At 46.5% G+C, this 13,274-nt stretch overlaps 1 protein-coding gene across 1 annotated transcript; it reads left to right on the top strand.

Moving 5' to 3' along the window:
- Positions 1 to 7,709: 7,709 nt before the first annotated feature.
- Positions 7,710 to 8,876, top strand: LOC308297788 (kelch domain-containing protein 3-like; the record flags this gene model as incomplete). The annotated part of the gene is made up of 1 exon (XM_080741355.1): positions 7,710 to 8,876. The coding sequence occupies one exon, from the start codon at positions 7,710 to 7,712 to the stop codon at positions 8,874 to 8,876; it is 1,167 nt and encodes a 388-aa protein (XP_080597481.1).
- Between the last annotated feature and the right edge of the window lie 4,398 nt (positions 8,877 to 13,274).

The raw sequence follows: 13,274 nt of genomic DNA, 5'->3' as shown, positions 1-13,274 counted from the left end.
CGGCCAACAAAGTAAATCGTCACTGTCGGGCAGAAACCTCGTATCTCCAAGTTTCAAATTTGTACATTTTTTCGCAAAGCAAAGCCCTGCTTCATCATACAAGGCGGTCGCACAAAAGTATACTAGTGAAAACAGCAGATCTACAAGCACACAGCGCCTCGCATCGCGAGGCGTTGTGTGCTTGGCGTTGTGTGCTTGTAGATCTTCTGTTTTCAATAGTTTAAATCATTTTTAAAATGGTTTTGGAAGTACAAGGTTTCCACCCGACAACGACAAAATATAACTCATGTAATTGGCCCACTGGCTTGTCACTTGTCATGATCTGAAATGGCACATCTTTGAGTAGCAGCAGCGCTATAGAGAGGGATCTCTCTCCATAGCGCGCAATGAGGGCCTCTCCAACTCTTTTTCCCGGGCTGAATCAGGGGCCCAGCACGTCCCTGCCGGCAGTGGTGGAACAAGTACTCACATTTGTTACTTAAGTAAAAGTATCAATACTGCAATGTAAAAATACTCTGTTACAAGTAAAAGTACGGAATTCAAAATGTATACTTGAGTAAAAGTAAGGTATTGGCATCAAAATGTACTTAAAAGTACCAAGTACAAAATGTTTTAAAATGGCAGATCTACAAGCTCACAACGCGTCGCGAAGCTTGCAGATCTGCTATTCTCAAATAGCCATGGTATAAAATAGGTCTGAAGTGGATTTATGTATGTTTTATGATATAATCATTTATATCTACAAAGTAACCAGCAACTGAAGGTTTCAAATAATTGTAGTGGAGTAAAAGTACAATATCTGGATCTAAGATGTAGTGGAGTAGAAGTAAAAGTATTGGAAATTGGAAATACTCAAGTAAAGCACAAAAACCTCAAAATTGGACTTAAGTACAGTACTTAAGTAAATCTACTTTACACCACTGGTGGCCGGTATTTTTTTTATTTTTTTTTAGAAGGGGCTGAACAAATAAAAAAAGTAAAAGCGGAAGAGAGCCACAGAGATATAAGGCAGACCGTTCTTCTCTTTCGTTCAGAGTGTTGAGGAGAGGTGGACCGAGTATCCTGGAACTCTTTAGTTCAGTGTGTTGAGGAGAGGTGGACCGAGTATCCTGGAACTCTTTAGTTCAGTGTGTTGAGGAGAGGTGGACCGAGTATCCTGGAACTCTTTAGTTCAGAGTGTTGAGGAGATGTAATTACATCTATTTTTAACCCTACAAGGCCCACTGTCGCTTTTTGGACTGGGGAGAAGGCCAGGCCATGCGGGAAATGTATATAACGGTACATTATTGCTAGTTTAAGCACTCAAGCGCACACTGCGCTCGTCGCTGATATTGGGTTAAATTCATATCACGGCATGGGTAGGCTATGGTTTAAATTAACTAGCCTACAGCCCCCTGCGGGGGCCTGGCACCTTTGTGTGTGTGCCTGTTAGTCCCCCTTGGTGTGTTGCTCTCTCTGGAACTGCCCCCTCCCCCTCACTCCATCTCTGCTTGCAGGCAGTGTGCTGCTTGTTCACGCCCATTTGTGATGTAAATCGCATCACAGGACAAAGCCGCCTACTGGCCAAAATTTGGGAAAACATTTGAAACATTCTGTGATTCTGAAAAGTAGAGACGCATTTGAAGGTGGAAAAGTTGATGTTGGGCAAGGTACATGCGTTATTGATTTTTGTGTTATGTTTTTTAGACAATTGAGCAACTGCTGAACGTGGAGTTACAGATAGACCAACAGACCAACCAGCATACACACATTTTTTGGGGCGATTCTGATTAGGTAGTGGGGATATCCAAAAGTATTCATGGCAGTGACTTGTGTCATTCATGTCGGCTGCTGCAGTGCTATAGCCTCCTTGTCAAAGATTGTACCGTTGGTTAATCCCACGTTCCCACTGTCAGACTGCAAAATGCTGCTGTTCCAAGCATAGATATATGTATAAAGGTTCCAAGTAGCCTAGTTGCTTGTGTGCGTGTGTGCGTGCGTGCGTGTGTGTGGTTTGTGTGGGACGCTGACATGAAGGGAAGTGTATTAGCTTTCCTTTCGTTGTTAGGTCGTATTTCCGCTTGTTATGGTCGTAAAGTCGGGGCGTTTCGAGAATAATTAAGGGCTTGTTATTTAAATTTCAGCCTGTGCATTTATCAACGATGAATGCAATGATTGAATATCAATCAATCAATGAATGTAGAAGTGTAGACTGGCGTCGCGTCCATACTGTTTGTGTGTTTCTGTCTGTCGGACTCGGAAAAGGATTTTAAAAATGACGGTGTTGTGTTGTGAGAAATTTGGGATTTCTCCCAGTTCTCCTCTGTGTTGTGTAGTCTCCGCTCGAGCGGCTCGGCTCAACCAATCAAGAGCTGGAGCGCTGCTAGTTCCCAGAACTCAAGTTTAGTTCTACCTCAGGAGCAGGACCGAAAAAAAGGTTCCAGGAGGTTCCAGGAACCTCGTCTGGAACCGGGCCGTTCGCAATGGAAACAAAACCAGAACCAAAAAAATAGGTTCTGGTTCCTGAAAGTTCTGGTTCCACCTTGCAGTGGAAAAGCGCCTATTTTGTGTGTGTGTGTGTGTGTGTGTGTGTGTGTGTGTGTGTGTGTGCGTGTGCGTGTGCGTGTGCACGTGCGTGCGTGCGTGCGTGCGTGCGTGCGCGCGTGCGTGCGTGTCCTCCAGACATAAGATGGTACAAGCAGGTTGGAGTCGGTGCTGGATTGCTTTGTGCTGTTCTGGCTGTCCTCCTCGTTGCTGTCCCACTCTACCTCCGTAAGTCACCTTTCTTAAAGAAATGAAAAATACGTTTTTCACACTTTTAGAGCTTATCCGTGGTAATCATATGGGCATTCCTAACACTAGATGCCCAAAAAATAGAAAATAAACCATTTTTGTGTATATTTATATCAAAGGTCCCTAAATAGGCCATTCTTAATTATTTCCTGCGAACAGAAATTCAAAAAGTGATGACATCGACAGGTCTTGCATATAAATGAACCTTTGATTACATTCACCTGTTTGTTTCCCATTGCCGGCTCCCATTACTCCCATTACTCAGATTTTAAATCCCATCGCCTGAAGGGCTGGTCCCCTCGGGTTGGTTCAGAAACACACAGGCTTCCTTTTCAAACTGAAACTTCAAAATAAAATACCCAAAATAGTCATCTCATTGGGTCTTTAAATTATGATACCATAATCTTAAATTTAAATGTATTGCAATCAAATTATTGTCCTAGGAATGCGACAAAGAACTCAAAATATTACTGAACTCAAGCCTCCATGGCATGAGTAATAATTAGCCTTATTCACGGCCCGCCCACTCAGCATCCCCCGGGTGCTGAAGTCACATTTTGAAGGGGAAAATCCTACTATAGCCTAAAGAGTTAACACAGAAATCGCAAATTTAATGCAATTTCCCCCGCCTGTCACCCCACCGTTCAGGGGGTCCCTGAGCCGGCAAGCAGGCCCACAGGAGCCTCCTACGCACTACCGGAGCCTCAAGGACACGGACCAATGTACTGTAGGCTCAGGGACGTTGTAGTTTCAATATTGAGCTGGGTGCTCGTTTTTGACCCCGCCCCTTTTTAAGTAGGTATTTGTACTTTACTTGAGTATTTCCAATTTCCGATACTTTTACTTCTACTCCACTACATCTCGGATCCAAATATTGTACTTTTACTCCACTACGTTTATTTGAAAACTTTAGTTACTAGTTACTTTTCGGATATAAGTTATAATATTTTAAAACACACATTAACCACTTTAGCCATTATACCTAGGTTGTTTGAAAATAGCCGATCTACAATCTCCAAACGCATCATATCACGACACCTTGTGAGCTTGTAGATCTGCTATTTTCCAAAAAAAATTACTTTTACTTTTGGTACTTTAAAGGAGTAGTTCACCCCCAAAATGATTTTTTTTCTATTGATTAGTCACGCCATGGAGAGTAGAGTTCAATAATATTTTTTTGTTTTTTGTCACATTCCTAAGCCAAAAATGTGATAACAATAAATGTACCCCCATTTCGAAACGGGTCACCATCCGGAATCAATGGGGGTAAATTTACTCAGATCAAATTTTTGTCTTAGGAATGCGACAAAAAACAAAAAATATTATTGAACTCTACTCTCCATGGCGTGACTAATCAATAGAAAAAAAATCATTTTGGGGGTGAACTACTCCTTTAAGTAGCCTACATTTTGATGCCAATACTTTCGTACTTTTACTCAAGTTAATTTTTAATTGAAGTACATCTACATTGCAGTATTGATACTTTTACTTAATAAGTAAAGAATGTGAGTCCACTGGTCTTTGCCATCTCCAGGCAAACGTCACAATGCAGTGTCAGCCTGGCTTCATCCAACCAAGTAGTTTCCATAGAATTGCACCATGCGTTTGCGGGAGCTGTTTCTGTTTCCGACAACACAATCCTCCACATGTGTGTTGACCATTTCCACACGTGAGAAAAACTTTAGCATGATTCTCAAAGCAAAAAAACATGCTAAAAGTGTCTAGCTGCATACGCAGGCGGCAGGCCACGGGCTGAGTGCAATGTAGTTGGAAGCAATGGACTGCAGCGATGCCGTTTTAGTGGTCCAGCGTGTGGGGCACAGGGGTCACAGAGACGGTGCGTCTTCGTAGGCTACAGTATAACAGTATACATCATACAGCCAGGATGTGGGGCGGTCTTTACGCTGTGTTAGGCTAGCCCTATACTCTAATTGAAAGGGACAAAGCCAACGTGTGATATCGGCCGAGTGCCAGGAATGCAGTTTGGCCAGTTTGGGAAAACTTGTGAAAACGCTATTGTCGGCGAAAAATGGGCTTTCATAACTGTACGCTCAAGCCCTCAGGCGCCCCCTAGGATCCCACCCCTGTGTAGGCTATACAAGCTCGCGTCCCCAACGTGCGCTGCCGCCGAGCGTGCCACGGACCACCCGCTTCTCAGGAGGGCTCGTGGGGGTCCCTGGCCTCCAACCAACCACCGGGGGTCTGGCACGCAGTTCGCGGACCACCGGCGCCGTTCCACGTTGAATGGATAATATTAGTAGGCCTACCTGAACAAATTAGGCTACGCGTAAAATTAACCCAAATGAACGCGTTGTACAGTACAACTCTCCATCATTTAGCTGACTGCGCTAAATGATGCACGTTGTCACGGAGTGATGTCCGTTTGGGCTGTGTAGTGTGTGTGCGCGTGTGTGTGTGTGTGTGTGTGTGTGTGTGTGTGTGTGTGTGTGTGTGTGTGTGTGTGTGTGTGTGTGTGTGTGTGTGTGTGTGTGTGTGTGTGCACGCGCGCGCGTGCGTGTGTGGCTTATAATCAATCAATCAATCAATCGTTCTGTCTGTATCTGTCTGTCTGTCTGTCTGTCTGTCTGTCTGTCTGTCTGTACTTGAATGATTTCCTGTGTAAATAGGCTAAGCCGAAAAGCTAATATTAATAAATAATACATTCTAATAGTCTTCAATCAATCAATCAATCAATCAATCAATGTCTGTAGGTCATCCATCTATCTATTTAGGCAATACAGTAATAATAATCATGATAATAAACGAGTAGGCCTAGTCTTTCATTGGTCAGCAAATATTGTCCTCACTGTCTATAAGAATGCAACTCCTGGATATCCGAAACGTTTGCTCAGACATATATAATAAAAGAGGATGCTATCTTTTGTCATTGCTGTGCATGTTTATAAAGAACAGATCTTGGACAGTGTAATAAATCTGTTCCTTTTGCGCATGAACATGTCCTAAATAATCTATGTCTGTGTCTGTCTGTCTGTCTGTCTGTCTGTCTGTCTGTCTGTCTGTCTGTCTGTCTGTCTGTCCGTCCGTCCGTCCGTCCGTCCGTCCGTCCGTCCGTCCGTCCGTCCGTCCGTCCGTCCGTCCGTCCGTCCGTCCGTCCGTCCGTCCGTCCGTCCGTCCGTCCGTCCGTCCGTCCGTCCGTCCGTCCGTCCGTCCGTCCGTCCGTCCGTCCATACCTCCGTGAAGTTGGCACCCCATGAAAACATGAATACAAATGGTGTGGATTTATTTTGCGCTCACACAGACACACGCACCCGCACGCGTGCGTGCGTGCGTGCGTTTTCATGACAAGCATGTGCGTAAACTCTGTTTTATTTTTAACAGAGGTGATGATGATGATCACACAGTGTGGCGGAGCGGAGAGTATAGCCATTGGATAATCATCATAATAAAAATCAAACCTCGGTTCGAAGTGAAGCGGTGGACAGATAAAACCTCTATTCTGAATGTATTTGGAGAGCCGGTATGACAGTTGGTATAATAGGTTGAAGGCCAAATTATCATGTGAAGCTTGACCAATCCACAAAGTATCCATTCATCTGACCGGGAGGGACACCGCACACATATTCTGGATGTACAGGACATATAAAGCCTATTCATTCTGAACTGAAATCACCATATATGGACATGGGACACACATTACGACACCTATTCATTCTGGACTGATATTTTGCACGTACGGGGCACGTACGGGACGGTTCTCAAAGTGAGGTTGGGGGACTAATCATTCTTAATATATTCTGAATTATACATTCTTTATATATTCTGAATGAATATATAAAGAATGGAGGCTAAATTATCATGTGAAGCTTGACCAATCGTCAAAGTATCCATTCATCGGACCGGGAGGGACACTACACACATACATATTCTGGACATACAGGACAGATAAAACCTGTTCATTCTGAACTGAAATGTCCATATATGAACATGGTAAACACATTACGACACCTATTGGTCCTGGACTGTTATTTTGCACGTACGGGACAAGAAAGCCTATTCATTCTGGCCTGGACTGACCATATAAGGTAATAAGGGACCGGAAATTCTGTTTTTGAAAAAGACTGTTCATTCTGAACTTAAGTGACCTTATATGGGCGTGATACACACAAAGACGGGAGGGACACTACAAACATACATATTCTGGACATACAGGACAGATAAAACCTGTTCATTCTGAACTGAAATGACCATATATGAACATGGTAAACACATTACGACACCTATTGGTCCTGGACTGTTATTTTGCACGTATGGGACAAGAAAGCCTATTCATTCTGGCCTGGACTGACCATATAAGGTAATAAGGGACCGGAAATTCTGTTTTTGAAAAAGACTGTTCATTCTGAACTGAAGTGACCTTATATGGGCGTGATACACACAAAGCCGTTCATTGGAAGCGGTTTCCACCGCTTCAATAAACATTATAGGCTATTGTCGGCTATTTTCCACAGTAACAAGTGTAGCCTACTAAAGCAGTCATTAATAAACTCTCAGTAGCCCAACTATTACAGATGCGACCGGCCAGGGGTGTGTTCCAGAGTATCGAAACAAGGTATTGTTCGTTTTACGTGAACCGATACCCGATAGCATCGATGTAACGCAATCAATACCATTAAAAGTATCGCAGCCGATACCCATCCCTAGGTGTCACTCCCACACGTTTCCTCTGAGAGCCTTTTTATAGCCATATATGGAGATCTATGTACCAGTTCTATGTGTCAGTTTCTGGAATTTTGGAAAGATCACACCATATTAGGGCATCAGCTTCCCTGATTGGCCAAGCTTCACATGATGTCATATTATACCATATAAAGTGGTATATCTCACATTGCTCCAGTTGTAAGTGTCTTTCCCCTGCTGAGATTTGAAAGATTCAACCTTAATCACTTAACCTCAATCCACAGCAGTCCCGCTGAGAAATGTTTGACCAGCATATTGTAACACATATTGTAACAGGGGGGCCGAAGACCTTCCTCCATGCAGCCGTTGCTGTGGGCAACAGGGTCTACTCCTTTGGAGGGAAGGAGCGATATGGATATCCTGTGCCCTCATGTCCCATTGAAGTGCACGTCTTGCACGCTGCCCAAGACCCTTACCGCTGGGAGAGGTTGACCCAAATGGACAATGAGGAGTCGGTTCCCACTCAGCGGATCGGTCACACGGCCGTGCACGTTGGAAACACCATCTACGTGTGGGGAGGGATAAACAAAAAGCTAGGCGAGGACGACACCCCCACGCTGTGGGAATTTGATGTCGAGACACACACTTGGTTCAAGCCTACGACTAGTGGGGATGGTCCAAAGTGGCTATGTTATCCTTCTGCCTGTGTCCTGGAGAAGTTCATGTATATTTACGGAATATACTATGGGTCTAACTCTAAACACCAAGTAGTCTACAAGTTGGACACTGACGACAAGGTGTGGACTATGGAGTGGACTGAGGATATGGAGTGGACTGATGAGTGGAGTGACAACAGTGGTCAGCTACCTTTTGTGGATCATCACTCTTCCACCATCATCGGGAAAAAGATGTACGTATTTGGGGGCTCTCTCGTAGAGTACTACGAGGGGGAAGACGATGTATGTTTCAACAAAATCACAGTGTTTGACACAGAGACCAAACGATGGCAGATCATTACAGAATGTAAAAATTCTCCCCCAGGACGTGCAGAACCTTCAGCCTTCGCCCACAACGGAGAGCTCTACATATTTGGTGGAAGGACCTACTTTTACAAGAAGGTCTTTAATGATCTGTGGAAGTTCAAGCCAGAGACCGCCTCCTGGACGATGCTGATGGGGCAAGTCCCAGGCAAGAGAGAAGGGATGTGCTGTCGCATGGTGGAGGACCGCTTGATCTTCTTTGGAGGAATGCGTAATGATGACTCGTCTTCAGACGACAGTAACAACCTGTATGTCTTAGATGTGAAGCATCTAAGACAACATAATCTAGTCCAGCAAGATCCTGGGACGAGCAGCCGCCGCAGTTTCAACACATCTCTACCCATGATCTTCATGAACGTCTCCAACCTGCCAACAGAGCCCAGCACAGCATGGAAGCCTCCAGTCTGCCAACAAGTTACCATGTGAGCGGTGCTCACTTCACATGATATCAAACATGACGTGCGCATATCTCCTTGTATGGGTCGTTCTGTCCGTGGAGACAGTTATTTCCATACATGGAGTTCCGTGCTCATACAGACACTCATACATACACACAAAGCCAGATAGGAGCGGTTAACAGTGCTTACAAAGAAGCACATGGCCAGCGTCATCTTTTCTTTCACCCGGAAACTAAATTATAACCGTGACCATCTCTTCTTCAGTTAGAGTTGAGAAAAAAGATTTCTGATGCTGGCGGCTATTCCGTTTGGCCAATTCATAACATGAACAGTTGATATCTCTTGGCTAAAGACAGACAGGCAAACCAATCGTAGCCTTCTGTGTCTATGAGGTACTATTTTCTTTTGGCTAAAGACATTATTTGATTGATCTGTGCCTCTGTGTCTATTGACAGCAGTAAGTGGTCTCCTTGAGCCCCACCATGTGGAAAAAACCACAGTCCGGGTGCCGCAGACCCAGGCCCCCTTCCACTGGCACAGTGTAGGGGAGAGCGGGATGTACTGGGGCGCCGCCGACCCATTCCCCTCCTTCTGCATGGAGGAGGGGAGGGAGGGGGTTGAGGCGGAGGTGGGCGGAAGGATGCAGGGTCCTCGTGGAACCTAGGACTTGCAAGACTCACTTGTAGGAGGAATACTGGGAGAAGAGCCTTCAACCAAATTCAATCCCTCCTCATCCTCACTCTCAAATTCACCCAATAGGCATAGTGGCTGCAGGCGGGAACCGGAGCCGCCGCTAGCCGCCCCTGGCCGGGCGGGGTCCCTCGAAGTTGCAGACGCCAGCCGTAGGGTACCAGCGGCGCGCTGGAGCCCCCAATAGGCGTCGTGGCTGCAGGCAGGAACCGGAGCCGCCGCTAGCCGCCCCCGGCGTGGGAGCGGCCGGGCGGACTAGCAGGCTCTCCTCCCTGAAGGTTGACCACCTCAGGGAGAAAGGGCGAGGGCCGGCGTGTGGTCCCGTGAAGTTGCAGACGCCAGCCGTAGGACCCCAGCGGCGCGCTGGAGCCCCCCATAGGCGTCGTGGCTGCAGGCGGGAAAAGCGTCGCCGCTAGCCGCCCCCGACGTGGGAGCGGCCGGGCGGGCTAGCAGGTTCTCCTCCCTGGGACGGCGGACAGCCGAACCGGCGGGAGAGAGGCCGAGAACCGGCGGGTAGTCCCGTGATGCTGCAGCCGTCCGCCGTAGGGCACCAGCGACGTGCTGGAGCCCCCCATAGGCGTAGTGGCTGCAGTCTGCGGCCCGGGGCGAGAAGCAGCGCTGTGGCCTAAAGCGCCGCGAGCCCCGGTGGCAGAAATGTCCGGTGGAAGGAAAATCCAGGCAGGCCACAAAGCTAATGGAGGCTAAGTGAAGGAAGCACAAACAGCGGGCACCGCTGCATGCCAAAACAAACCTGCCAGGAGAGGCCCGGAGGCCTGGTCGGCGAGACCAGGTCGGCGGGGACAATACGAGAAAACACCGGACAAACAGTGGAAGTCCTAGCCAGCTAGAAGTAAAGACAATAGCGACCCCCAAGCTAGGGCGTGCTAGCAATCAGTGCCCTGGGCGAGGGCCTTCTAGCATGAGGCTACCGAACAAAGGAACAAGCAAGCAAGGCCAAATGCTAACGCTAGAAAGACTCACCACATGAAGCAGCCTGCGGGATCATCGAGCGATAAGTCTCCAGCATCCAGACAGACTACACTTCCAGGGGAACAAGGATAGCAGCATGCTAGCCGAGGGCCGTGGAACATCGGACATCGTGGCGTTGGCGAACCAGCAGCAAAGCAAGGCTAAGCTAAGCTACACCAGGCTAACGCACGATAGACAGTACTGCCTTGGCAGAAGAGCACGTAGATCCATAGCGATGAAGGCAGCTAACGTTAGCAAGGCAAAGCGAACGAGCTAGCAAGCTAACGGCTAACGCTACCAAACACTCGAGCCGGGCAGAAGGCACAGCCGAGCGAGTAGAAAGTTTTCAAAGTTCTAAAACGGGTAGCCCCAGGTCTGCAGCTCCTCGGCGACGTGGCGCTCCCATCCAGGGAGACACAACGGGTCAGTAAACCCCCTAGGGCAGTGTTTCTCACATGGGGTTATGGCTACCTCTAGGGGGACGCAGGGGGTACTGCAGGGGGTACCTGAGAAAAAACTAGAAAATTGGATTTTTGTTTGTTTATTTGTATTTTGAGTTTGACCTGCTCATCTGTACATTTCTAAACCAAATCAACATCAATAAATTGACTAGTATGAACTGTCTGTCATTGAATAGAAAGCAATGTTTATTTGCCATTATGCTGTTTTATTTTGAACTATAATAGAGAGATCTAATAATAGAGAGATTAAAACAAATCTGCTAAAAGCAAGAGTAAAGAAATAGGTCTTGAGCTGTGCTTTAAAGCTATCCACAGAGGCTGCCTGTCTTAGGTGTAGGACTGGCAATTCTACAGGACTGGCAAAACTGTCAAATTTTAAGTAAGCAAGAGGCGAACATTGTGAAAACAGCAGATCTACAGATGCACAAGATCTGCTATTTTCACAATATTCATCTGCGGAACCGAGTCACATTAAATGTAATACCTACAATTCCAAGTGCTTGTCAGGGTGGGGGTCCCCAGTTCAAATATGTTTATTTTGGGGGTCATGGCCTAATGAAGGTTTGAGAACCCCTGTATAGAGCATGTACAAATTCATCCACCAGGGGCATTGACAACTCATTCTTATGACTTCCTCTCTAGCCAAGCTTTATAAACTATATATTTTTTAAAGAGAAAACAATAAAATACATTTTAAATTAGCGAATATTCGACTTCAGGGAACAACATCGAATAGTGACTTTGATATTCGAATAAACAAATATTTGAATATTTGGTGAAATGCCCTAGTGAGCAGTCATACAGTATGTGGCGCTCGGGGAGCAATTAGGGGTTAAGAGTCTTGGCTCAGGGACACATCGACACATAGAGATTCGTACCGGCGACAACCAGGAGCTCTGGCTCCCCAGGCAGGCTCCCTAACCACTCAGCTACGGCTGCCCCTTTATCGTGACCGTCAGGTCGCAGTTACTATCAAAACTTCCACCGGCTGTCAGTCAGTCACACGTCACACTTTTGTCCTTCTCATATCTCCGCCACCGTTGCCCCGATCTATGCCAAACTTTGCACACACACTCCTTGGCTGCCAAACCACTACTTCTACCCTCATTTCTCACATGGCCCTTTTCTAGCGCCACCATGAGGCCGATTCTTGCAAAACACATTTTTGGACACTGCTCCTACAGATTTTGCCCTAAAATCACGCAAAGCGGTACACAGTATTTCTACAGTCATGTCATCAACATGGATCTGTCACATTTAGTGGCACCTTCAGGCCGAGTTTTTTTAAACACATTTTTGGACACTGCACCTACAGATTTTGCCCTAAAATCACGCAAAGCGGTACACAGTATGTCTACAGTCATGTCATCAACATGGATCTGTCCCATGTAGCGCCACCATCAGGCCGATTTTTACATGCGACCTGGCAGTCGCTTATCTCCCGATTTAGGCAGTCTTACTGGTTACTAGGGATGGGACTATATGAAATTACACGCCACGATTATTGTGACCGGAAAAATAGCGATTTGCGATATTATCACGACAATTTAAATATCCCCAATATACACCAGTAAGACTCCCTAATCGGGAGATAAGCGACCGTCAGGTCGCAGCGTGATTTTAGGGCAAAATGTGTAGGAGCAGTGTCCAAACATGTGGTTGAAAAAAATCGGCCTGATGGTGACGCTAGAAGAGGGCCATGTGAGAAATGAGGGGTGGGGTCTCCGCGCCGCCGAGGCGTACAAATAGGTACCGGCCCCGGCTCTCCCGGTCGCTCCTAGCCCGAGTTAAGGCATTTTATGTGAGCTGCAGTGGAGGGGGTCCTCCACTGGGGGCGCCACCACTTTTGCATCCGTTCTGGAGCACCAGGAGTACAAGCTCATAACGCGTCACTATGCGACACATTGTGAGCTTGTAGATCAGCTATTTTTTTTGGCAAAGATTTGGTCGAGAGTTTGTAAAAAAAATACTGTAAGTGCGTAATTTCCAGGAAAATGCCTCATGATTTGAGGTATTTTTGAACAAAATGCCTCAAACCATGCATGCAGCATCACATTGCCGTTAAAGGCCAAAGAAGACAGGGCAGCCTTTTCACATTTAGCGCCACCAGGACCTAGACCTGTGCTCGGAAGAGCACTGCTTCTAGTTATTTCCTGTTTCACATTTTGGGGTGGTATAAATACCAGTTTAATAAAGTTCATACGAATATTCCTTTCGTTGAATGTCACCTGACAGAAGTCCCACCCCATGTCGCTCTGTTACTAGGTGGGACAAAAAAGCCAGGGAAGACTTTTTTTCCCATTCAC

The sequence above is a fragment of the Nannobrachium achirus genome (assembly GCF_963921795.1).
Source record: "Nannobrachium achirus genome assembly, chromosome: 14".
Classification (NCBI taxonomy): domain Eukaryota; kingdom Metazoa; phylum Chordata; class Actinopteri; order Myctophiformes; family Myctophidae; genus Nannobrachium; species Nannobrachium achirus.
Note: the sequence above shows the minus strand (reverse complement) of the source record. Positions and strands in the feature narration are given on the sequence as shown.